General features: G+C 38.4%; 2 protein-coding genes across 3 annotated transcripts; one reads left to right on the top strand and one right to left on the bottom strand.

The window, feature by feature from the left end:
• Window positions 1-262: 262 nt before the first annotated feature.
• On the bottom strand, window positions 263-21,624 carry rcbtb1 (regulator of chromosome condensation (RCC1) and BTB (POZ) domain containing protein 1). Of its 2 annotated transcripts, none has more exons than XM_056456641.1 (12): window positions 21,482-21,624; window positions 18,822-18,969; window positions 18,524-18,674; window positions 15,360-15,526; window positions 8,868-9,026; window positions 8,599-8,706; window positions 7,738-7,880; window positions 5,636-5,826; window positions 3,243-3,369; window positions 2,989-3,140; window positions 1,659-1,789; window positions 263-1,429 (listed from the first exon to the last, which is right to left on the bottom strand). In XM_056456641.1, exons 2-12 carry the CDS (start codon window positions 18,945-18,947, stop codon window positions 1,289-1,291), a joined length of 1,596 nt encoding a protein of 531 aa, XP_056312616.1. In that variant the 5' UTR covers window positions 18,948-18,969; window positions 21,482-21,624; the 3' UTR covers window positions 263-1,288. The 2 variants fall into 2 exon arrangements, with proteins under 2 accessions (XP_056312616.1, XP_056312617.1); XM_056456642.1 differs by having other exon boundaries at window positions 18,822-18,956.
• Window positions 21,625-24,021: 2,397 nt separating this feature from the next.
• Window positions 24,022-24,874, top strand: arl11 (ADP-ribosylation factor-like 11). The gene has a single exon (XM_056468388.1). The coding sequence runs from the start codon at window positions 24,160-24,162 to the stop codon at window positions 24,688-24,690; it is 531 nt and encodes a 176-aa protein (XP_056324363.1). The 5' UTR covers window positions 24,022-24,159; the 3' UTR covers window positions 24,691-24,874.
• Window positions 24,875-27,312: the final 2,438 nt, after the last annotated feature.

The following is a 27,312-nucleotide window of genomic DNA, read 5'->3' as shown; positions in this document are numbered from 1 at the left end:
TCCTGCCATACTCACTAATTGGTCTCTCGTCAACCCACATGCTAACGACCAGACTGCGAATTACAGGGGGGCTGACCCACCTAATTAATGCTTGATCCCCCCCTGAAAGACATCAAAACAAGATGTATGAGGCAGTCTGCCCTTTAGTAGTCAAGAAATAGTCATAATAAATCTACATAACTATTCAGATTTTACACCAAATAAATACATATGTTGGTAAATTGGCATACACTTAAAAATAAATAAATAAAACCATCCTGTGTAACTTATAAGAAAAGCTTTATTTATTTTTAATGGATCAAATTCATAACTTACAAGAGAAACTGCGGCACATGTGATGTGCACAGATTAAAATTTACAAAACTAATGCAAAAACTGTACAGTATGTACATGTGAAAAACCCAAACACAGCCATTTGTAACAAATAAATCTCTCCACAGGCATCAGCACTGTGAAATCCAAGTGCTTCACACCAAAATAAAAGGTGCAAAGGTTGATAGAAACCCTGTAGTGATCCGACCACTAGTGCAACTATCAAGAATACTTGATCAAACTTAAACATCAGACTAAAATGTAACGGTCAATACTGCAGATGCTGTTTCATACAGCGTCAAAACGGCCAAAGCATTAACAAAGAGTAGCTTTCTTTATCTGAAGAGCAAAAGTTAAGCCTTCACATCAAGCAATAACAAAATAGAGCAGGTTTTGGTCAGTAACATTAAAAAAAACCAGCCCACATCAACGTCTGCTGACTGAGTCCACCGTAATGCACATTTACAGATCCCAGCCTATACAATACAATAAAAAGAGCAACTTGTAATGCACTGCATCACCGCAAGAAACCTAATTAGTGACCTGTTTAATATTACCCATGAAGAAGAAATAAAAACAACAACAATAAGAACAAATCTGTCCCCCTGTCTGCTTTTAAGTGGTACATTTATGCATCACAGCTGAACTATGCCTTTATTTGGCCCAAAATCTCACACTATTCCTCCATCTGCAGCACAAGAAATGTCCTCTACGCGTATAACACACACAGAAATCTCTTCTTTCTGTAATGTTGTACAAAATGGTTGTACATGAGATTAACAGAGATCTAAACCCTTCTTCAACCATCTGATCCATCACAGGAGTTCCTCTGATGCTCGACAGGGGGCAGTGTGTGTGATGACCGAGTGGTGTGACAGCGCCCCCTATCTGCCGGGAGGTGCGACTGCAGCAACAGATGGATCCTCCACATGTATGGTGTGTGTATGTGTGTGTGTGCGTCTGCTGGCTGTCAGAGTCAGTTTTTGAAGGCTCCACAGTGGCTGGCTCTGCAGATAAACTCCTTCAGCATGTTGCCGTCGATCTGCCAGAACGCAGCTGTCTGCGTGACCTCGGTCAAGTGGTTGACACAGAATTTAAAACAGAACTCCTCTAGATCCTTTGCATGAAAGAAAGCATGAACGCGTAATTGTGAGTGACTGAACAGGCATGCAAAATAAAACATCATTAGCTTGCAATACTGACTCTGTGCATTAGCTTTCAATAATACTTTTCTTGATCATTTGCATAAATAATTGAAACTAGATAGTGGCAGAGGGAAACTAATACTCTGGTAAAGCAGGCAATGGTTCTGGTTAAGCCAGGCCTCCAGTGTGGTTGAGTTTTACCTCGGCATCATATCTGATGGCAGCAGACAGCAGAGAGAAGGCGTTCTCCACTGTGATGCCTCTCTTGATGATGTGCTGGCACAACTTCTTCAGCCTGTTTTCACAGTATGAGGTTGCCAAGTCCAGAAGTCCTACAAGAGAGATCCAAATATGTTCAGCTTTTTTAAAAAAGGTACAACAAATGTTTCGAGCATCCTGAATTCTCTACTTTTTTTATAACATGCATTGTGGATGCAAGGTTAGTTTACCGGCCACTTTATTAGGTATACCTTACTAGCACCGGGTTGGACCCCCTTTTCCCTTCAGAACTGCCTTAATCCTTCGTGGCAAAGATTTAACAAGGTACTGGAAATATTCCTGAGATTTTGGTCCATATTGACATGTTAGCATCACACAGTTGCTGCAGATTTGCCGGCTGCACATCCATGATGCAAATCTCCCATTCCACCACTTCTCAAAGATGCTTTATTGGATTGGAATCTGGTGACTGTGAAGACCATTTGAGTACAGTGAACTCATTGTCATGTTTAAGAAACCAGTCTGAGATGGTTTTTACTTAATGACATGGTGCGTTATCCTGCTGGAAGTAGCCATCAGAAGATGGGTACACTGTGGTCATAAAGGGATGAACATGGTCAGCAACAATACTCAGGTAGGCTGTGGTGCTGACACGATGCTCAATTCGTACTAATGGGCCCAAAGTGTGGCAAGAAAATATCCTCCACACCATAACACCAGCACCACCAGCCTGAACCACTGATACACGGCAGGATTGACCACAAATTCTGACCCTACCATCCGAATGTCGCAGCAGAAATCAAGACTCATCAGACTTGCTGTGTGTTCGGAGATGATCTTCTGAATACCTCGGTTGTAGCGAGTGATTATTTGAGATAATAATGTGTAGTAGATGTGCAGGCGCAAGCAATTGTTGCTAGAAATGAGAATTATTTATATTAATTATTATATTACCTATTACATTGTGTGTTATTAATGTCTATACCTACCCCAACCCTAAACCCAAACCTCAGAGTTATTAAGGTCTACACCTACCCCAACACTCATCACAACTGTCATGGGCGTTATAGTAGATTACGTAATATGTAGACACATATTTTTTGGGGGGATATTACGTACTATGTATTGGACCTGATCCAGTATAATCGTGTTAGACTACATCAAGGATAGCTTGCAATTTCTTCTGCTCTGTAGATATTCTGTTCATGTAACCCGTGAACTTAGATAATATTCAAATAAAACTATAGCATAAATGCGAAGTGAGGTGACAAAAATGGAACAAAATGAGATCTGAGTCAAGAGCTGAACCCACCGATGGCGTCCTCAGGAGGAAGATCAACACTGTCAGTGTAGAGGAACTCCAGGAAAGAGCGGTACACCGGGTACGAGAACTGATCAATCTCAATCACCTCCTTCATATCTTCATTCCAGTGTGACTGGAACATTGATCTAAAGTGCTCACACCTGAACTCAAAATGGGATGAAACAGGAGACAGTTCAGAAATTAACAGTAAACAAGTGAGCTGCTTGATTCTTATTATTTAACTGATATATCAAAGTCATCACCTGATTTTGAGGACAGCTTTATGGACATGGATGTACTTCCCATCAATGCTGAACTTAAGGTCAGACGTCTCTGGATTATCAAACTCCTTTTTAAGGGACTGGGCCACAGTCAGGAAATCATCATGCTCTGATAATAAAATTCAGCAGTTATGTAACAACAGTGTCTGCATCAAAGATCAACGCATATCATAAAAGTAGAAATGCATTTGCATTCTATTATGACATTTTAATTGAATAGAATATAAATGTCCCCAGAATGTCTGCGACGTTTCAGCTACAAAGATCTACGTTTGAGTAGAAGGAAAAACATATTTTTGTCTCTTTTAATCCAAATAAGCTGCTCCCTGTCCCCATATCCAGAAGAGGGCGGAGCCTTTTCAGCTTGTGCTTCAGTTACTCCAGTAATAACAAAAAAAAAGCATCTACATGTGTTTTAAAACCTTGTACCTGCTGCAACATACACAGGGGAGCCAGTGTCTAACATGTACTGCATAGCAGTATTTTAAAGAAAAGATCATGTGACAATATACATATAACTGATTGAAAAAAAAAAGGAAAAAATAAAAAAAAAAACGTTTCCATTGCAGTTTTTTTAAAAATAACCAATTCATAAAAGCATAAAAACATTTTTACAAAATTTGGTTTTTGTAAAATTTATGTTCTCCATAGGCATATTTTCAGTTTGCACAAGTTGAAGGGTAATGCATGCACAGCATGAACATGGCAACAACTCAAAATGGACCCGCCCCCCAAGGAAATGCCATGGCGACAGGGTATATATAGAACTTCTTAAGTTGAATTTAATACCTTTTACTACCTATTTTACCAGCACTTAAAGACTTAAAGCTGCAACTGTAGTGGCATAAAAGAAATATCTTTCCAAATGGAATAACATATTGCAGATAACATATACATTTAAGTAAAGCAGAGGGATTAATCAAGATGTCACAATGGGCTTTTGTCCATAGCTTTAATCAATGTCGATATGGTTACAGTTGTTTCTCCACTGAGTCTGGAACGGCGCAGCACGATTACAAACCGTTCTCGACCCGGAATTCTTAGCATGGTTAGACAGCTGTGCCGATAGATTCTGTGTTGGTGTCGCGGTTCTGTTGCCAAGCTATTATTAGTGTTGCCAGATATAGCAGACTTTTTCCAGCCCAAAAACGGTCCAAAACGTACCCAAACGCACAAAAAAAACACCTAAAATATTAGATTAATATTTTATTTATTTTAACCTTGTTACTTTACCTGTCATAATTGTTAACCATACAGCAACCAACACCAGCAGTCACAGAACCACAACATAACCGGATCACATCGAAATATTGCCCCCCTCTCATAAACACACTGCACTACCTATTAGAGTATGTTTTACTTTCGAAATGGGGTATAAATTTATCCCATTTGGCGTTTTAAATTCTTTTGAACATAATTAGGTGCTGCTTGTCAATCAGACAACATGTCTATGTTTGTTCTTGCGGTCAATTGCAGGAAAAAAATGATCGATAAAAGTGTCATAATAAACCGCTGTGAGTTTAACTGCAGGCGCTACGTGATGTGCGTGAAAGTGAGGTTATATTAATTCTTGCAGATGTGGAAATAAGCTTCGAGGCTGTTGCCAACTACAGGCCTAAGCCAGTCTTTAAATCTTGAGTCCTCCAGCCAGAGTTCAGAAAACTTGCATTTCCCCATGTTTTATTTAACTAATGAATGAAAGCGAGCTCGCGTATATATGGTTGGCAGCAAGATGGTTTGTGGTTTGTAGCTGACCGATTCCAGCCCAAAAATTATCCAAAACCTGCCGAAATGCAAAAACAACCGCCCGGATATCTGAAGGCTATCTTAACCGGTTTATAAGTGAGGACCTGGTAGGGGACCCGGACACTACCTCACATGACATTGCTAAATCCACGTAAATTTTAGAATAAAGGCCTGCACTTAATACAAATTGAAATTTTATTAAAAAAAATTGGCCTCAAAAATTTAATACCTCGTCAGATGACGTTTATTTCTTTTTAAGGCCCTTTTTTGGCTAATTTAATTTACTACCATTTACAACCTCGCGGACACCCTGGGCAATAATTACATTTCAGGAAATTGTGATGTACACATTCCTAGAAGAAAACTCAAGACTACAATCAAGGCAATTCAGAAAAGCATGCATCCAAACTAAACAAAGTACGAATGAAAGCAAAACTAACCAAATAATTTTGTTAGCTTACATTGCTAGTTTTGTGATGAACAATTCATGTGTGCATGTCTTTAAGAAAAAAAATAGAAAAATGCACTTCCTGTTTTTTTTTTTTCATTTAAATTCTCAGTTTGCATATATTTAACCACGCCCCTCCAACTGAAAAAAAAAAAAAAAAAAAAAAATCAACACCACTCACCCATTGAAAGCATCCGCCACATTACAGATGGTGTGGCAAAGCAGGCGAAGACGTCGTCTGTGCTGGCGAAGTGTGTTAGGTGTGGCAGCACAATGGCCTGACCGCGACACTGACCCCACATATAAACCTGACCACTCTGAGTCTTCGCCGCAGAGGTGTGCGTGGAGTGACAGGCAGCGATCTCCACAATCCTGACAGAGTCGTCGTCGTCGTCAAAAAAGCAGGAAGAATGGAGGAGCCCAAGGTGGAGAACAGGGACACATGGAGGAAAAACAGGGACAGAAAAAGGAAAGGACCAAAGGAAGAGGAGCGATTCATTGGTTAGATTTTTATTTACGAACATTACTGAATAATGAGTTCACCTGATCTGTTACGCAAACTTCAAACAATCTAATGTTAACAGAGAGGACTTCCGTGACCTTCCAGGAGGGCGAAGAGACCTACTCCTCACGCTCAACTCAAAACAGGATGACTTGCAGGAAACTCTTTCCAGACCAACAGGAAATCACCCTGGGATGCGACAATTCAGACCAACAATGGTATTGACAAAATGCAAACGTCAACATACCGTGATTTCCTCATCATTTACTCACACACAAGTGGTTCTAAACGTTTAGCAATTTCTTTCTTCTGTTGAACACAAAACAATATATTAAGAAGAATGCTGCAAACCATTGATATCATTGGTAGGAACAAAAAAATACCATAGACAGTCAATGGCTGCTGCTTTCCAACGATCTTTAAAATATCTTCCTTGGTGTTCAACAGAAGAATCAATGTTTGGAACAAGTAATAGATGTGAAAATGATGATTGAATCTTACTTTTTTTGGTAAACTAGCCCTTTAAGGCTATGTCATACCGAGCCAATGCTAAAGAACAAGCAGTGACAAAAGTCAACCGTGTTGTTTCCTCATTCAAGCGACATCTCTGCACTTGAACACACTACAGGCACCACTGACCCCTATTACATGCATTTTACACAAGGAAATATTTCTATATATCAGCAGGCATCAATACTCTATTTCTCATTCAAAAAAGAAACTGATAGTAGGCTTGTAGATATACAAACTATCAGCACTTCAAGACACCCTCGAGTACTTTTTAAAAGATTTTAACAGATTTGTGTGTGTTGAGCACCAGTTAAGACAACGTTAGCACACGTCAGCTTTAATTGTGGGGGAAACTGGGTAATTTTGAGCTTTTGTCAGCTAATTTCAGCCTCCGAGTTTAAAAATAATTTTTGTGGCAGGATCAAAATCAAATTTCCGAAGGCGAGGCAGACCTGCCAAGCTGTGAGACCCAATGACTGGGTGAGACCGCTTATACACACAGCACGGGTCGTATGTGCTTGTTTCCATGATCCACAGGGTTTGTTGCATGCGTTTCCCCGTGATGCTGTCAGGGCCGATAAAGCAAAGCTGTTGGTTTGCAGCAAGCATTTTTGCCAGGAGAGCTGAATGAGAATTGGGGAATGGCGGACTGTCTTTTATCAGTTGAGTTCGTTACCGTTCAGACACATCGCCTATATCAGTGCTGCGGTGTTCGCCTATATTTAAAAGCCTCCGGATTACCGATAGGGTTAATGGTTGAAATAGACAGGGTAAGAGACCTGCAGCACTGCTATCCACTTTGGCTGCGTTCCGACCCGAGTATTGAGGAGGAGAGAAGTCCTCCTCATTTATAGTGTTTATATAAATATCTTTATGATGATATAACAAATTGTGATTATTATGTGTATATGAAATCATGAATAACAAATGTAGCAAGACATTAAATTACTGTTTATTTCTTTGCATTTCAACTTTTGTAAACTATTAAATCATGGGTCTCCTCACGGTTTGTGTCTCACTTTGTGCGGCAACTGACAGTACGGGCGCAAACAGTTGTTCACGCCCCTCTTTTTCCCCTGCTCTGCCAGCCACACCCACTCCTCCCACAGCTCACAGCACTCCATGCGCATCTCGGAGCAATTTTTGTAAACATTCTGAGGTAGACTTGAACTGAAAGAGGGGGGTTTCATGGCCCTTTAATCATATTTATCAATCCAGACAGCTCATGGCAGGAAAATATTTGTGTACTATTTATTCCCAAAATGCCTTACCTTTCTTTCTCAGTCATGACCTGTACAGGGCTGAGCTGGTTGCTCTTGTTGCCGGTGCCCAGCTGGCCATAAGTGTTTGCACCCCATGCATACAGCAGACCCTCATCGGTCAGTGCTAGTGAATGAGCATAACCTGATGCAATCTGCAAAAAAAAAAAAAAAAAAAAAAAAAAAAAAAAAAAAAGAGAGAGAGTTTACCACCATCTTGTGGATTACTTTTCAAATGTTTGGGATTTCTGGCCCATTCATTCATTTTTCTTCAGCTTAGTCTCTATTTCAAAGGTCGCCACAGCGGAATGAACCGTTAACTATTCAAGCATATGTTTTATGCAGCGGATGCCATTCTAGCCACAACCCAGTACTGGGAAACCCTTATACTCATTCATTCATTCACACACGCACGCACGCACACTACGGCCAATTTTAGTTTATTCAATTCACCTGTAGCGCATGTCTTTGGACTGTGGGGGAAACCAGAGTACCCGGAGAAAACCCACGTGAACATACAAACACAGAAATGCCAACTGGCCCAGCCGGGACTCAAACCAGCGATCTTCTTGTTGTGAGGCGACAGTGCTAACCACTGAGCCACCGTGCCGCCCCATTTTCAAGTCTCATACAGCCTTCAGAAATCATTCTATTAGACTAATGTTGTGTTAAAGGAAGATATCCTACTATTATTCTGTGACTTGGTGGATTCTGTGGATTTTTTTCAGGATTCTTTGATAAACAAAGCTTTAAAATGGCATTTATTTGAAACCGACATCATAAATGGCCCAAAAGGATGGAACAGTATTGTATGTCAGTATATTACACATGCAGCTAACAATCTGAGAACATACAAGATCTTATAGTATTTACCTGCAGCACACAGAAGCCCTGTAGTGCAATCAAACGACATGGCGTGAGCTGGTTCCCATTGTTGCCCAACCCCAGCTGGCCATTACCATTGTAACCCCAGCCGTAAACCTGAAACACACACAAACACATTTCACCACTAACCAACACACAACACAGATACAGCAAGAAGACACATGCAGATGGAACAGTCAATAGTCAAGATAATATTTGAAGTATAAGGCTGGGTAATTCAACAAACAGCGAGGTAGAAGACTAATTTGATCTCTTACCTCTCCATTATCCGTCACAGCCATTGATGAGGTCTGTCCACAGGCTATATTAACAATCACTTTGTTCTGCAGACAGTTGGACACTTTTCGTGGCGTAGGCTGGTTGGCAGTGGACCCTGAACCCACCTGACCACAGTTATTGTAGCCCCATGCGAACACCTAGAACAGCATACAATTAGTATCCATTAATGTTTACAGATAATTAGTAACTGCCCCTGTTATTCCATTTTAAATGTTCCTACATTTGTTTTGGAGGTCTCATACTAAATACCATCCATCCCAGATTAAAAAGACTGTAATTTTTTCACAATATGCAGAGCAGCATCAGCTCTTTTCTCAGTATCTGAAATGGTTCATTCAGAAATCTGAGGACTCATTTATAAGCATGGCTATAAATTTATAAATGTGCGTATGCCACTTCCCACGCAAAAGTTGTGATTAGGGCTGCACGATACTAGAAAAATCTAACATTGCGATATTTTTTTATTCTGCAATGTATATTGCAATATGAATACAGTTTCAGTAGATTAGTTGCATAAATTGTTGCAAAAATTGATTGGGATGATTCTGTGCGGGTTTGCATATGCATACATACAATATAAGAAATATAATAAGTTAAGTTAATAATGTTTGTTATCTACTAGCATGGATCAAATCAATAAAGAAAAAGATGCTAATTAAATTAAAAGCGTTTTATTGTTTTCCGAGGAGTTGTATTCAGGTATACAGAAATAGAATAATCAAATGTACAATAATACTTATAGTCTTCGTTATATAAACAATTAAATAAAATTTGTCAAAGTTACAAACAGTACAATTTCTTAAGCCTGAATGCTTTTAAAATCCTCACACAGTCACGAGCCTCAAAAAACACTTCCGAAATGATGAATTACAACAATACAACAACAGATTCAACATTGCGTATGCTTGCGATGTGACTATTGTGAATGATCACATTCCAGTATCGATGCTGAAATGATCTATTGTGCAGCCCTAGTGGTGAAGTATAAAAAACAACTAAATTGACAAGAAAATGTAACTACAATTAAACTCGAAGTAAACATATTTGACCTAAATATTGACTTAACTGAGGCATAATCATTATAAATAAATAACATTTCTACTGGTGTACTTTCACTTTTAGAAGGGTTTCTATGCAAATTTTCTACCCTGGGTTCTCTTACTCTAGGAGTCTACTCTGCTCTGATTGGTCAGACCAAGGCTTAAATCTGTAATAATTGATCCATCGCTTACAATGCGAATCAGAACTCAATCAGCCATTACCATTTCTGAATTCCACCTCTACATGCTTACTCAGTGCTTAAACAGAGTGATATGAACTGCCAATGGTGCAGTTTTTACTCAATCAATACACAATCAATACTCAAGTATGAGTGCTGATCCTTGGGAAATGCATGCAATGTGAATTTGCTTTTGAAGTGCAGAAAACAGTGTTCTTTTTTTTTTGACATGTCAAGAATTAAAAATTCTTCTCACCTCAACTATAAAGCAATGTTTAAGGCTAAAGATGGACATTGTTTGCTGGTGTGGTCCTGCTGAATTCTAGTGCGCTTAGTTCCCCAAGGGATAGTTTGTGGTGATTGCCTGATCAAAAACTATTATTGTGATATCTTGTTTTATGGCTAATCAGAGCTTCATTAGCTTGTTGTAGCTAGGTAGCTAACAGTTGATGTATGATTATGCTAGTACATAAGCTAACTGGGCTACCTAAACAATATGAAAGAGAAATGCTCAATTTCAGCAACACAGTGACTCAGTGGTTAGCACTGTCGCCTCACAGCTAGAAGGTCACTGGTTCGAGTCCCAGCTGGGTCAGTTAGCATTTCTATGTGGAGTTTGCATGTTCTCCCCGTGTTCAAGTGGGTTTCCTCTGGGTGCTCCGGTTTCCCCCACACTCCAAACACATGCGCTATAGGTGAATTGAATAAACTAAATTGGCCGTAGTGTATGTGTCTGAATGAATGTGTGTGGATGTTTCCCAGTGCTGGGTTGCAGCTGAGAGGACATCCGCTGTGTAAAAACATATGCTGGAATAGTTGGTGGTTCATTCCACTTTGAAGACCCCTGATGAATAAAGGGACTAAGCCGAAGGAAAATGAATAAATAAATGAATGAATAAATAAATTAAATTCTCAATTTCATAACCCGTGGCTTTAATTATACATTAGTAAATGAAAGGGGCAATATAACCCTTATAAATGTCATTATAATGGTGAAATGAAATGGTCATTATAACACTTTTTACATTATATAATTAGAACATGCACTGAATTAATAGTTGTAATACTGCACTTTATAATCAGGCGCTACAAACTATACCCATTACAACTCCAGTGAAACAATAGGATCACACAGGTGTGATCTTTGAAACTTAGCAGAACTTTTACATTCACAAACATCTGTGTTACATGATATTTATAAAAACACCTGATTATGAATATTGCATAAACATGACTAGCAACAGCTAGCGAAATGCAGTTGAACTAAAATCTAAATAATTTCTTTGTAGCTAAATCGAAATTATCATGCCAGAAAACACAGCCTCCGAGCTGATCTTGGTAGTCACAGTGAGAACAAAAGCCCTCACAGCTTAGTGAAAACGGTCACATGCTCCTCATTACAGTGAGCACCATGAGGCTAAGTAGCTAACTATACTTGCTAAACAGATGGGGAGAGAGAAGGGTTTTGTCAAACCTAAATCCACCTAATAGCCTTTAATATGTAGCCTACATATTTAACCCACTGCTGGAGTGTTACTAAAGAGATTGATAAAAGGGAATTTGTTACATGCAAAAGAAGCAGGAAGGATTTTGTTTGGATTATGGGATTAGCATGCGACAGGGAGCAAAGAAACTTGAAAACTTCCATATTCGGTTCATTCTTCTGGTTTGATTTTTTTTTTGCAGGGTGTTATACATTTAACCTTAATTAATGGACATGGTTGTGCATCAACAGGATGATCAGGGCATTATTTCACTGAGTATGAGAACTACATGTTTAATCAACCAGAATAAGACAAATCAGGCTTTAAAATATCAAAATATCACACTGTCTGTGGACCACTAAAGTTTGACGTCTCAGTAGATGTGATGCTTTTAAGCAGACATAATATATAGACATAATATTTCCGCTCAAAATGTGTAACACCTAAAATCACACAGAGGGCCACTACTTATAGTCTAAAAAGTACAAGAAAAATCTACAGTTACTTTCAGATTACTATATTATATTATAAAAATTTCAATTTCAATTATGACATACTTACAAAATGGCACCTATTTTACCCCTATTTCAAGATTTAAGATGAGTCTTTTGTGTCTCCAGAATGTGTTTGTAAAGTTTCATCTTAAAACACACATCAGGTTATTTATTATATCTCACACAATATTGGATTTTCTGCTCTAAACACAATGTAGCTGTTTTTGTTGCATGTGCATTTAATGCTAGTTATTCCCGCCCACTGTTCACACAGGTCTGTCAGAGTGTGCCTCAGTCTCTGCCTCAGCTTCGTCAGATAAACAGCACAGAGACAGACATGTAGGAAGCAGATCTCACGTAACGTTTGTGAGAAATACTACAGTAAGAACTTTCCCAATGATTATTTGATGTATTTGTTGTGGAGTTAATTCAAGCCTTTCTGCAATGATGAGTCACACACAATGGCGTTAAAAAGTTCACGTACATACACAAGCAAGGCAAGGCAAATGTGACAGGATACACATTAATATACACTACTGTATGGATATCCGTCATGTTAATGTACAAAATAAACCTGATTTTACGTCCACAAACCGGGATTAAAGCGCATTTTATAATTGTACTGACATGCGGCGGTGGTGATAAAGACGGTAAACTCGCTGTAATTCATTACTAACATGCACTGTTTTAAACTTGTAAATCTCATTCTTGATCACATTTGATGATGACTGATGATCACAGAGAGCTGAACAGATCTTTTAATCCCAGTTGCTTTGCGCACATCCTGTCTTCTTGATGTGATTATACGTGTTACTACGGTGACATGTTAATACACATCTGTCAATCGATTCGGTGGGTGGGGAAACCACACTCCTACGTTATGCTGCGGTGGGCCACAAAATGGGAGGGATTTGGATCATATGTTAACGTCAAAAAAAAAAGGCTTATTGTGTTTTTAAATCACTCCAATATGACTGTGGACACACTATACCTACACACAGTTCTGTCCAAACAGCTCTCAAAAGATGATTCATCATATGTGCTCTTTAAATATTGCCAAACTGAATCAAAACTATAAGACAAAAACAGGAAATTATGATGTACAAGACCAAGTTAAAAGTTTCAAATAAAAAGTGCTAGTTATTTTTAAAAGTTTAAATTCAAATAAAATATAAAATGTGTCATAATTATAACTTTTAATTGTGGTTTAGTATGCCATAATTTGAACTTTTGCTTGACTCTCTTGGACCTGTTGCTTGACAATTTCAGGCGTCATCTCATAATTGTGACTTGGGGCCAGATTTACTAACAGTCAGTGCAGACTTTCTTTCTTCTTTTGAATTTTTGAGTTAACTTAAAGGCATAGTTCACCCAAATTCTGTCCTCATCTTTTACTTTTTCCAAACTTTAAGAGTTTCCTTTATCTGTTACACACAAAATATAATAAAGATATAATAAGAAAATATTAAGATACAATGAAGAATATGAAATGAAGATTGATTAAAGAAAGCTAAAAACCTGTATTGACTTCTCAAGTATTTGTTTTACCTTTTTTAATGGAAGTCAATGGTTACATGTATTCATCTTTTCTCAAAATATCTTATTTAGTGTTCCACAGAAAAAAAAAACTCAAATAGAAAGATATAAAAGGCCTCTGTCTGTCTGTCTGTCTGTCTGTCTGTCTCTTTTTTATTAATGAGACTGTGACAAATGCTCAGTTAAGAGGCATAAGCATATTCATGCATAAAAGTTTCCCTTTCAAGTGGAAAACTTTCAAAAAGAAAGCTATTATTTACATGAATTGTGTGACATTCTTGACTAGGGTTTGCAGGATTTATTTTACATGTATTTGCACAATTACTTAACAGCCCTGAAAAGCATGTCTTAACCCATTTTTGCTCCTGTAATAGTAGATTACCCACAACTAATTACCATCGAATGCTTTTATTTGCGACCTAATATTCACTGGTCTTGATGCATTGTACTGGTCATCATGGATATGATTTGCTGCGTCTGTGTTCTTTAAATTGTGCATTGTCAGTAGATCACTTGCAGAACTTTCCATCCCATCAGCACTTTTACATTCATTTGCCCTGCTTAGTAAACCTGGATTTTTAATTTTTTTCCCTCTTTTCTTACACTCAAAAAAATATTTTTGCTAACCTATAGGTGTGAACCTATACTGGTCTCACGGTTCGGTTACGATTATCATGCCATCGATTCGGTTCAATTGCATATTTCTGTGCATCACGGTGCATTGACGATGCTTTCCATACACAGTGTTGTATTTTGGAGGGTGGCTATAAAAAGCTGTCTGTATAAACACACACACACGGACACGGACACACAGCACCACACTGTCTCTCATTCACACACATACTCAAACATAGACAGCAATAAACAAACACGCACGCACGCACACGCGCACACGCACTTGCTTCCTCGCTCACTCGCTCGGGAGCGATATTGTGAGACGGCCCACTCCTGTTAAAATTACACCAGAGTTATCGACCGCTCCCGCATTTTATTAGGAAATTTATTCCCACGCCGCATCAAAATTTGGTCGGGTCCCGCGACAATGCACAGGTAAACTGTGGGAATGCATACAGCCGAGGGGAAAAGAGAGGGGAGAAAGTCACGCCAGCAGCTGAGAGGAAAAGTCACGCCAGCAGGTGAAATGGGCCACAGTGAGAGAGAGAGAGAGAGAGAGAGAGAGAGAGAGAGAGAGAGAGAGAGAGAGAGAGAGAGAGACAGAGAGAGAGAGAGAGAGAGAAATGGAGTACTTTCATTCCCTCAATCACAGAGAAATAGGGGCTTCTGCTGTAAGTGCCAGTGAAAGACTTTCCAGAAAACACATACACATTGAAATTTTTAAGTAGTTGGCACCTGTAGTGTTGTAAATACCTGCGATCGCCTCTCTCGAGACAGAGCGTATATGAGATAAATGACGTCAGTACATAATAACCTTGTTATGATTATTACTGAACCGATACCGAATTGTCCACGTCTGCATCGCGGTGCACCGAAGAAACATTTAATTTTGACACCCCTAATTTTTGCTGCTTGTTTAAACTGCTTATTTAAAATGAGCTTAAACAACACAATTCTGGAGATTTTTAGGAGGAAACCTACTTTTGTTATGTTCAATCCACTTAAATTAGTTACGTTAACTTAACTTATATGTGTTGGGACGTTTTCTACAGTGTATGTGAAGAAAATGAGCTTCCATTTTCTTGCAATGCATCATTTCAATGTTAAAAAGCATTCCCTCACCTCACCCTCATGGGTCAGAGCCAAAGAGTGGTGTGAACCACAGGACACCTCAGTCACCCTCTTGCTCTGCAGATTTGTAGACACCAAAATAGGAGACACACCTTGATTGGTCGTCCCATTCCCCAACTGACTGTATCCATTATGCCCCCATGCATACAACTCGCCATCTGTAAAGAGACGAAAGTTATATAAAATTCATATTTAAAAATCATATAAAATTCATCCCCATTATTGTGGTTAAAGGTCCTATGAAATTAAAGTAATGTTTTTAGATATTAGTATCAGTATTGTTAGTTTTTAGAATATCTACAAGCTGGTGTGCTCCAAAACAATGACAAAATTCATGTTTAAAAGATATAAAATCGATATAAACATGAAAAGCTTGTAGTTTGTCTCTTCCATTTAATGCATCGTTTTTTTTCACGTCAGCTCATACTTCAGTTTTTCTTAAAATCTTGACCAATCAAATGCTGTCTAGTATCTGACATGCCCCGCCCCCTTCAAGACACTTCACATTTGATGCGCTTGAGCTCAACCACTCTCACTGGCAGAGCGGTGATAAAACAAAATGCTATTGGCTGTTTTTTAAAGGGGGAAAAATGTCATGTTTCGGTTGAGATTACGTCAAATATGGAATAAAAAAATGCACATTTCAAAGCACTTCATGGGACCCTCAAACATTTAGCTAGAACAATCATGCAACTGTGTTCCTTCCTTGACCACATTATTTGGTTACAGGTAACCTAACAGTTTCACAATAATCACTACAAGGTTCCCACTCTAATTCCATAACTTGTCCCTGATTAAAAAGCTCAATTTCGATGACTTATGCCAAGTTCAGACTGCACCATTTTTAAAGTAGTTGTGTCGTAGATGTTTTCACACTGCATGACTATCTGTGTTAGTGTTCTGTCAGTGCTGTGTTTACACTGCAGGATGGATTGGCGACAGGAGGTTTAACAATGCATGACATTACAATAGGAGAATCGTAGACAACTTTGTCTCGGTTCACAACCTGTTTCATAACCAAGTGCACACAATAAGTGACATGGAAACAACGTAAGGTCATGTAGTATATATTTTGCTTTTAACTACATAATGAGAATGAAACCTTTAGTAAGGTAGAAAATGTACGCTCACCTGGCCATTGAAGGAAATTAGCAATTTTTCTTATTTGACCTGGTGACATTTAAAACAGACACGGGTGCTCCTGCAAAATTAACACTAGTTTTTCCTTCATTTGTTGGGTCCAAATAGACTGAAAAGAAGCCCTTTTAACTTCTCCCCCAACCTCCCGCTGGTCCACAGATACCCATACTAGTAGATGCTACTCTCGCATTGGCTGTAGGAAATCGCCGATGTTACTTTCAATCAGAACACATTTCACATGCCGTGATTTGAATCGCAGACAGGTTCAGATATTTAGCATGCCAAATATCTGACGGGTGTCAGCGACTCATATGCGATTCTCTCAGATCGTGTCGTTGATTGTTCACAATGTGTGATTGATACTTACGTGAAAGAGCACTGGTCTGCCTGTGATTTCAGGTATTTGTCGGTGATTTCTCAAAACATGTTGGCGAGTCAAAATCGGGGCTAAAATCATGCAGTCTGAAATCGGCATTACAAAGAGCACGGAGCAGGCAAAACGGAAAATATATCTTTAAATCAAATGTTTTCACGTCGCAACTGCATAGGACAAAGCTGGAATGAAAGTTCAATTGAATTTACTTAAATCTAAAGTAATTTAATTTATGACTAAATACCACTTGCAGAGGGGGAAAAACTTAGTTTGCAAACCAAATTAGCTATATTTTCAATTCTCTCAGTGGCCACTTATGGCATCCAATACAGGCTACACCTAAAAAAACTATAACAATGCAATAGAAAAAATACATTTGAAAAAAATGGAAAGTAAAATTGAAAACAACAAACAAAAATTCATTTATGACCCATATGAGTGTGTTACGGCACAGTAGCTTTTATGCTAGGTACCCTTTTTTAGGGTAACAAAAGGGTACCAAAGGGCAGAGCTAGACACACAGCTGAATGCAATTGGATTACAAAGAAACGTCACTAGCTTGTGCACAAGCAGAAGAATGAAAACAAAGGAAGCGTCATTTTTAAATACACAGTCGAGACATTACATCGTGATAACATATACATATAATAAGGAGCCGTGGTCAACCATAGCTTAAACAAATCTTGTCGTCATCTTGATGAACAGCCACAAAGCCAAGAAGAGCAGAATCTGCCCTGTGCCCCGTTGTTGTTTACAAGGCCGTTTAAAGTGCGAGCGGTTTCACTTTCTCCAGAGAGCTCACGTCTATATTTGAAATAACGAACTTGAGCTGATGGTAATAACATCCGCTTGATTATTGAAGTGCCTCTGACATCCGATCCCTTCAGAAACGGTCAAACACAAGAGTGACGCGCGAAAAAACAAAGGAGAAACCCCAAAAAACAAAGGAGCAAATGATTCTTTCAGCAACCTAAAACATGAACAAACTGCCATATTTAACTATTATCATCACATTTTGGACTATTATGAACTCAGAATGATGGAATTACTTTCTAACAAGAAGCTGCATGTGCTGGTGAAGATTAAAGATACCATTGAGAGGTTACTGTGGGCCATATATTGTGTGTTGTTTTTGAACCCAAATAAAGACTAAATGTATGCTGTGTGTTGTTTTCCTGTAATTGGTAACCTATCGGAGACTGTAAGTGTTCATGTTGCATTTATTTATTTATTTTATATAATTGCAAATGTTACAGTAGGCTATTTCGCACTGATCTCACACTCATCATTGATCTGCAGTTATAATCAAACCATGTTATTGAAAGGTTAGTATTGAACATTTATACACAAGTATTTGTGTATCAAGCATCTGTTTTGTGATGTACCATTGGTACCCTTTTTGCAATAAAAACGCAAGCCTGATAAAGGTGACCTGCACCTTATCAGTCAGTGGAAACGGGCCATTATATTCCAAGACTTGAAAAAAATAAATAAATAAAATAAAATAATAATTTCCCAACTTTTATTGTCTGGAAGATATTTTTTTAATTCCATGAAAACTCCATGACCCATGGAAACACGCTGAAAAACTAGAGATCAGTCAACTAAAAAAAAAAAAAAAAAAAATTACACTTCTACTTACCTTCAGTGACCAGCAAAACATGAGGCCCGCTGCCATAGCTCAAACTGACCAGCTTCTTCCCACTCAGGCAGTCCAGCTTTTTAGGAGCGATGGTGCTTTGACTGTCTCCTGTGCCCAGACAGTTACTGCAGTTCAAACCCAACACGTACACCTGTCCGAGGACATGCAGATCAGTTTTCATATGGACAAACCGAAGCGCATAGTTACTCTTTATTCCATTCCCAGCATATAAACTACTGAAACAGTACACCGAAGACCCACACAGACAAAGACACTATCAGTTTCGCAGTTAGCTTACTTCATCATCGTGGGTGATGTAGATGGCCTCATTTGCAGATGCGCCAAAGATGCATGCCTGTCGAATAGAGGAGAGCTCCTGTGCACTCAAGAGGGTGAAAAGAGGCCACTTACTCACATCCACCATGGCAGATCCCTGAAGTGTGAAACTGGACATATAGGTTAAATATCACAGGTTTACAGGGATACACATTACTTGTCCAAAGACTGAGGTAAAGTTGGTTTAATATTCACGCATTCTTATTTATAATATAGTTTCAGGCAAGTATTCTTTACAAATTCTTAGTGGGGCAACTATATTAGCAGCCATTGACTATCAAAGGTTTAAATAAGAACAACGTTAAATACAGTTGAAGTCAGAATTATTAGAATTATTGAGGTTAATTATCCTAAAAGGATGACAGAACAGATGCCCACTGCAGCAGTCCAGTTCAACAACTCCACAGTGAGAGCAAGCAATTTAGGGAAGTAACGTTACATGCAGACAGTGTTTTTAATGTGTGAAATGGCAGAAAGCTGATGGGTAATAAAGAGTACTTACCTGTTGTTATAACCCCTCGATGCTATTGAGGTAAAGTTGGTTTTATATTGGCACATTCTGACTTTCTCCTTAATAATATAATTTCAGAGTATTATTTACAAACTCTACATAGAGAAATCATATTAGCAGCCAATGACTATCAAAGTACATCGTTCACAGTCATTTACATTTTGCTAATGTTGTTTTGAACTCATACTTCAGAACCAAAGCCAGGGAGGGTTTGGAACACCTCTCACTGACAAAGGTCCAGAATTTGTCCCATACATGAGCTTATTTGTTTTATTTTGACTGCTATGCAATCATGGTGAAAATAACCCATCGAAAAAGGCTTTAAGACCAAGCAGAATCCTCTGTCGGCTGTCGCTTCTGTGTGACTTCTGCTAATCAGTTTTAACCAATACTAACAAAGTCCAACATCCAGCTGTGCAAGAAAACATACAATCTGATGTAAGAGAAGTCATCTTTCGCTACTGTATTGTTTTTAATGGAGAAAACATTTTACAAATAACTTTGCTTCTAAATCTTGGACTAGGCATGGAACGATAACCATTTTCAAGGTATACCGCGGTTTGGAAAAGTCAAGGTTGTAAAGCTGCCAAAGTTTTCTACTATAAGGTTCGTAAGGCACGAGTAAGACTTTTTTATAGATTTCTTTTTTTTGTTTGTTTTTTAGCACAACAGTATCTCCAGCAGAAAAGATATCCAAAGATGCTGTTTTAAATTATAAAGAAATCTGTGTTTTTGAAACAAACGAAGATAGAAGTCAATGACTCATTTGAATTATTCATCCTGACATGTTTACTGCTCCAAAATATTTTAAATGTTTCTCAAAATAAAATATATTGTGTTCAAAGGGGAAAAAAGTTTACGTTTTTTACCCAGACATTTAAATATAATATATTTCAGAGCAGTAATCACAATACCGTCAAACCGTGATATTTTTATCTAAGGTTATCATACTGTCAGAATATTTTACCGGCCCATGCCTTTCCTTATTCTTGAAACAAAATGACCAATAGAGCGGTGTGAAGCACCAAAAGCAGCCCATATTAAAATTGATTTGAATACTTTTTTGGCTAAAATAGTCTAAAATTGCGGTTATGATGACCATCCAACAAATTAATTCAGAAAAGTGCTTAAAAATGTCACTAAAATGCAGCATTTAAATTTCATGATTCAATAGAAAATGAGGTGAATAACCCCAAAAAGGCCAATTTTTGGAGAAAAAAGAACCACCCCTTACCTCAGGCTGGCTACGGAGCTGTACTTGTGATTTCAGAACGAATATTCAAAGTACCATGGTAAACAATACAGCAAGCATGTCACAAGTTATTACTAAACAAATGTGCGAATATAAATACCAACTTTACCTCAATAGCACCGAGGGGTTATAACAACAGGTAAGTACTCTTTATTACCCATCAGCTTTGGGCAATTTCACACTCAAAACACTGTCTGCATGTAACGTTACTTCCCTGAATTGCTTGCTCTCACTCTGGAGTTGTTGAACTGGACTGCTGCAGTGGGCATCTGTTCTATCATCCTTTTAAGATAATTAACCTCAAGTTGAGCCTGGAAGGATGTCAAGCAAAAAAAGTACCTGTGGAAAATGTATCGAGGTAAAGTTGGTTTTATATTGGCACATTCTGACTTTCTCCTTAATAATATAATTTCAGAAAAGTAATATTTACAAATTCTAAATGGAGAAATCATATTAGCAGTAAACAATATAGGGAGGATGTCAAAAGTTGTCACTGAACGAATGTGCGAATATAAAACCAACTTTACCTAAATCTCGGTGCTTAATAACAAAGCAGCTGCTGAAACTTCTAGTTACCATACGTCTGTCACTTAAACAGTGGTCGGTTACAGCAGTGTACCATATAGGCACTTAAGTAAAACAAAGAACAACACTGTCTGCTAACGTTAATGTGTAAAGTGCATGTGAAATAAACCGCAGGACTAGTTTAAACGTTGGCTATCTTCTTGCAGGCTCGCGTTACTGAACACAAGGAAAAAGCTCAGCTAGCCTGACAGCTACTGCACTACCCTGACAAAACACGGGATGAACTCAGACTACAGAAAAGCTAATTTCACAGAGACAACATCACAACACCTACCTAGTGAACACAGGGACTTCGACAGCATGTATTTATCGACTTAACCAGCTCCTGAAGCTGTGCTCTCAGTTGCCCACGGAAACGAGTTCACGTAAGCGAGGAAACGAACTCACTTGTTTCCTGATTACTGTTGCTACGGCTTCATGAACGGCTGCTCGACTGACCAATCACAGACACAGTGGAAGTCACTCCTGCTCCTATGGATTGGGCAGATAAAGAGTAAGAGGGCGGTACTTTATAGAATAAAAATAACCAAATGAATTGCCTAACATTAGTGGGACAACCCATAAAGTGATTGTAAGATGAAAAAACACATATTATATTGTATTATATTATATTATACTATACATAACATATTATATTCAAACATCCATACACACACACATACACTACGGCCAATTTAGCTTACCCAATTCACCTATACAACATGTCTTTGGACTCGTAGGGGAAACCGGAGCACCTGGAGTAAACCCACGGAAACACAGGGAGAACATGCAAACTCCACACAGAAATGCCCACTGACCCAGCCAGGGCTCGACCCAGCGACATTCTTGCTGTGAGACGATTGTGCTACCCACTGCGACTTCAAATAAATATATAAAGCAATATTACTATAATATTTTTATTGCTAATTACTATACTATAATGTTACAGTTAAACAGACACATGTAAGTTCTAAATACACATCCCATAATTTCCGAACACAAACATGCACGCATGCGCAATTATTAAGGTAATACAGGTTGGCGCCAGGGGTGAAGTGGTTAGTGCGTTGACACATGCTCCGGTGACCCGAGTTCAATTCCGCCTCGTGGTCCTATGCTGATCCTTCCCCTCTCTCTGCTCCCTATTGACCTTATTCTACAATGCGGAAGTGCGATTGTTTTAGAACTTCCGATTCAGTTGCCTAAGGGAGAAATGACTAGAAATAATAAATGGCAGAAAACGATCAAACTACTTACTCTACAAACAAGTGTTTGCATGACTATACATAAAAAGTAGAATAATATAATACGAAAAGATCAGTTTGCGACATCAAGCAGCAGAACGAGCTGTTTTTAACCTCTAAAAATGAATGGAAGTGAATGAGACCGGAAGTTTCGAGCCAAAAAGATTCAAATGGCTGCACCTGCTCATACGCGGAGAATAAGGTGAATACTTTCGTGTCAAAACTCTCTACTGTTATATCCAGTAAAGGTGAAAACCCCTGAAAAAAAGAATTATATAAAAAAATTATGTAATATAGAACTAATATATTGTGTTACCGTTGCTGCAGCAAAACGCACACAAACACCCCAAAAACTTAATACATATTTACAATATATTAGGCTAACCTGTTTTTTGTGCTTGTATCTGCCCGTCTGTGAATGAATTAAAAAGGAAAAAAATATGGATGGATGGATGGATGGATGGGTGGGTAAGTGGGTGGGTGGATGGATGGATGGATGGATGGATATTTAAAAAGAAAATAAAAAGGCTAGTTAAATTATTCTCCTCAGCTTAGATGGCTGAACCAATGTCTAAAACTATAACTAAATTATATAAATCACTGATGGATCTACAAGGGGATATATCTCTGTGCATTAAAGAAAGATGGGAGAAAGAACATCTCAAATGAGGATTGGCTAAATAAAAAGTACAATGGGCTACTTCCTGCTCTTCGTATTGGAGAGAATTTTGCTTAAGAAATTTTTTTTTCTTACTCCAAACAGAAAATGTCACTTCATGGGAACTTAAATTGTTGGAGGCATTGCGGATCCCAGGACGCTAACCATTTCCACATATTTTGGGCATGTCCTAATATTAGAAGCTTTTGGAAAGGGATACATGGCATTTTAGAAAATATCTTAAATACTTCAATTGATTTCAGCTTTGAAGTACTTTATTTGGGTATGCTGTCGATGGATTTCTTAGAAAGAAAAAGCAAACATATGTATACAGTCATCCTTGCTTCAAGTAAAAAAGCCATGACTAGATGCTGGTATGAACCTAATCCACCACAAATGCAAGATTTGATTGATATTTTGACAAATATATTCATTATGGAGAAAATTACATACAGTGTGCACAACCAAATAGATATATTTGTTAACTTGTGGTTTAAATTGATTGAGTCCACTACTCTCATTCAACCTAATGTCATTTGTTATGTGGAATTTTAAGATTTATCTTTACTTTTAATGTTGTTTTCACCCCCCCTTTTTTTCTTTATTCTGTATATAGTTTTGATAAGTATGACGTAAAATAAGGCAAATAGATATGCTGTTCTGTTGCTGTCATGAAGAAATTTGTGTTTCCTTCTCTTTGATCCTTAATTGGGGAATTTAAATTGGAAAAGCTGTGAAAGTGAATATTGTATCTCTCTGCAATAAAATCTTAAATTATATATATCATTTTCTATAAATTTCACTGACTTTAAATACACACACAATCGTTCTCATTCAATCTCAGAGATTAGGTTGTTGGCACGCACAAAAAGTTGACAAACCTGTTTAAAAATGTGGACCAGCTAGTCCGTCTGTATCACAAGGGCAGTCCTGACTACTTCAGTCACACACAGCCATTCACAACATCGTGTCGCTTCTCCTTTTTCACAGGATTTCCTTCAAAAACAGAAGCTGAAGGCTCCGTGACCCTGCAGAGAAATCAACCGTCCGTAAGTTCATCCAGAATCCAAGATGGGTGCCATCAAGTCCAAACAGTTTAAAAAGCCTCCTCAGGTGCTCATCATGGGCTTGGATTCAGCAGGAAAATCCACTTTGTTGTACAGGCAGCTGCACGGGGTCATCATGCAGACCTCGCCCACCATTGGCTTCAATGTGGCGACCCTCCAGCTGAACAAGAAGACTTCCCTGACCGTGTGGGACATTGGCGGGCAGGACACTATGAGGCCCAACTGGAAGTACTTCCTGGAGGGATGCAAAGTGCTGGTGTTTGTGGTGGACAGCAGTGATTACGCCAGGATCGGGGAGGCTCAGAAAGCCCTCAAAAAGATCCTGCACGATGAGCATCTTAAAGGGGTTCCCCTGATGGTGCTGGCCAACAAAAAGGACCTGCCGAACACCATGACTATCAGAGATGTATCCATCAAGCTGGATCTGGACACTTACATGGATCGCCAATGGGAGATTCAAGCCTGCAGCGCTGTGAAGGGACTGGGTCTCCAACAAGCCTTTCTGTCTATAGCTAAACTACTGCAGAAAGCATGAGGACTGGGAGATGTGATGCAGTTTAAACTTATTATAGTATATGTTAATGACACTTTATTAGTATTATTATCATTATATAGGTAACACTTTACAATAAGGCTGTATTAGTTAAATTTACTTGGCAAACAATGAACAATACATTTATTATGTTTGTTTGATAAAGAAAATAAAGACATTCACTGTTTATGTTAACTCGCAGTGCATTAACTAAAGTTAACAAGCATGAATTTGAAATTTAAAGGGCACCTATTTTACCGCTTTTACAAAATGTAATATAAGTGTCTCCAGAATGTTTGTGTAAAGTTTTAGCTCAAAAAACCCATCTGATCATTTATTATAGCCTCCAGAATCTGCCCATTTTGGTGTATGAATACAGTGTAGCTGTATTTGTAGCCTGTGGTTTTAAATGCAAATGAGCTGCTTCTCCCCACCCACTGTTCCCACATGCGCGTCTGCTTCTCATCATGCGTTACGCCATATAAACAGCACAGTGACAGACACAGACTCGGATGAAGCTGAAATACAGCTCATAAGTCAAAAAACCAAGTAAGTTTATTTGATGTATTTTTTGCTGGAGTTTATTCAAGCCTTTCTGAAATGATGAGTCTCATGCTGCGTTCACACCAGATGCAAAAGCGTCAAGCGCGAGTGATTTGCATGTTAAGTCAATGCAGAGATGCGAATAGACATCCTGCGACGCGTTTCGCGTGAACGAAGCGACATGAGTTGAGCGTTTTGTGCGATTGATGCGCTTAGCGCGCAAATCACTCAAGTTGGAAAATCTGAACTTCAGCAGATATTCGCGCCGCGTTAACCAATCAGGAACTTTCTCTGAGTCTAGGGGAGTGATTATGACGTAGCCCCTGTTGTTGGTGTCGCGGAGAAATCCTTCTGCCAACACCGGACAACAGTTCATCAAACAGGGCTAGGCTCGGTCAGAAGCACCGCTGAAAGCCTCCATCATCCAGGCAGAGTTTCTGGAGGAGTATATAAGCTCACAGAGCTGGGTGCATCTCTGAATGGATCTAGTGGACTCAGGCACGGCTCCTAATGACTTGACGCTGTTTTTTAGTCTTCCTAAAGCACATAAACAGCTATTCTCTCAATAAAATCCATGTTAGCCATTTAGTAATGAAACTACAGTCACTGGGCAGATAGAAGGCCTGCCCATCACGTGAAGCCGCGTCTGTTGTAAAGTGATTTTGACGCATAAATGAAGTGGATTTGACGTGCGAATGAAGCGAGTAAACTCAAAATGTTCATGCATCTATTTACGCTTGAATAGCGTGATTTATCCGCACTTACCGCGTCTGGTGTGAACAGCATCACACATGCCATTTGCAGCACACACACACACGCATATATATATATATATATATATATATATATATATATATATATATATATATATATATATATATATATATATATATATATATATATATGTGTGTGTGTGTGTCTGTGTGTGTGAGTTTACTGATACCATGCGGCTATGGTGATTATCACAATTAAGAATTACATAGCGATTTTACTGTCTTTATTACAAACATGCGGTTTTAAAAATGTTTTAAACTTCAAAAATGAATAATTGAGGTGCAGCTGATCATATAGAGCTGTAACACATATTTTAACCCCAGTTTATTTGCAAAAAAAAATTTCTGTTATTGTGTATTCATGTTATTATGGAGACATTGCACCTGTCAATCAATTTGGTGGGCGGGGAAAACTGCACTTCTAAGCCATGTTGTGGTGGGCCTCAAAATTACTGGGGTTTGGGTCTTATTTTAATGTCAGGAAATTTAAAAAAAGAGACTTGTTGGGTTTATTTCAACCCAATATGACTGTGGACACACTATACCTACACACAGTTCTGCCCAAACAGCTTACAAAAGATGATTTTCATCAAAGGTGCCCTTTAATAATACATTAGTACATGCTACTAAACTAGGATTATAAATGCTGTACAAGTGTTGTTCATAATTAGTAAATATATTAAATTAACTCACTTTTACTAATGAAACCTTATTGTAAAGTGTGACCATTATATAATTGAAGAATTTCGACCACAGTACTGTTTAGTAAAGGTGGCTGTTCACTAATATTCTCTATATTTACTTGTCCTGTTTAATGTAATCATGATGTATTGTAGATGCAATAGTGATAGTTTCATTACGTTATCATTTGCTCATCCTCCACTCTTTCCAAACATTCCCGAGTTTCTTTCTTCTGTTAAACTCAAAGGGAAATATTGAGAAAAATGTTGAAAAGCAGCAGCCATTGACATCCATGTAGGGCTGGGCCGATAAATGATATTATATTGAATTGTGATCAAATGTATGTCAATAACAATGATAAGCTCTGGACTTATCCAAGAGCCAATCACACAGCAGAAATGTGCAACAATGGGAATCTAAAGGTGTGTTGATATTAGAGATGTATCGAATTTTTGGCCACCATTTAATGTACCCTCTAATTCTTGTGGCTGCAGTCATTGTTGGGTATATTCTTTTACATCTGGAAGCATTAACAACTTATATTGAAATGTATATCATTAGCATTCAATATGGAAAATAATCCTCCACTTGTTCTAAACATGTCTGAGTTTCTTTCTTCTGTTGAACT

The sequence above is a fragment of the Danio aesculapii genome, chromosome 1, assembly GCF_903798145.1.
Source record: "Danio aesculapii chromosome 1, fDanAes4.1, whole genome shotgun sequence".
NCBI classification, from domain to species: Eukaryota; Metazoa; Chordata; class Actinopteri; order Cypriniformes; family Danionidae; genus Danio; species Danio aesculapii.
This window is presented reverse-complemented; position numbering and strand designations above follow the sequence as displayed.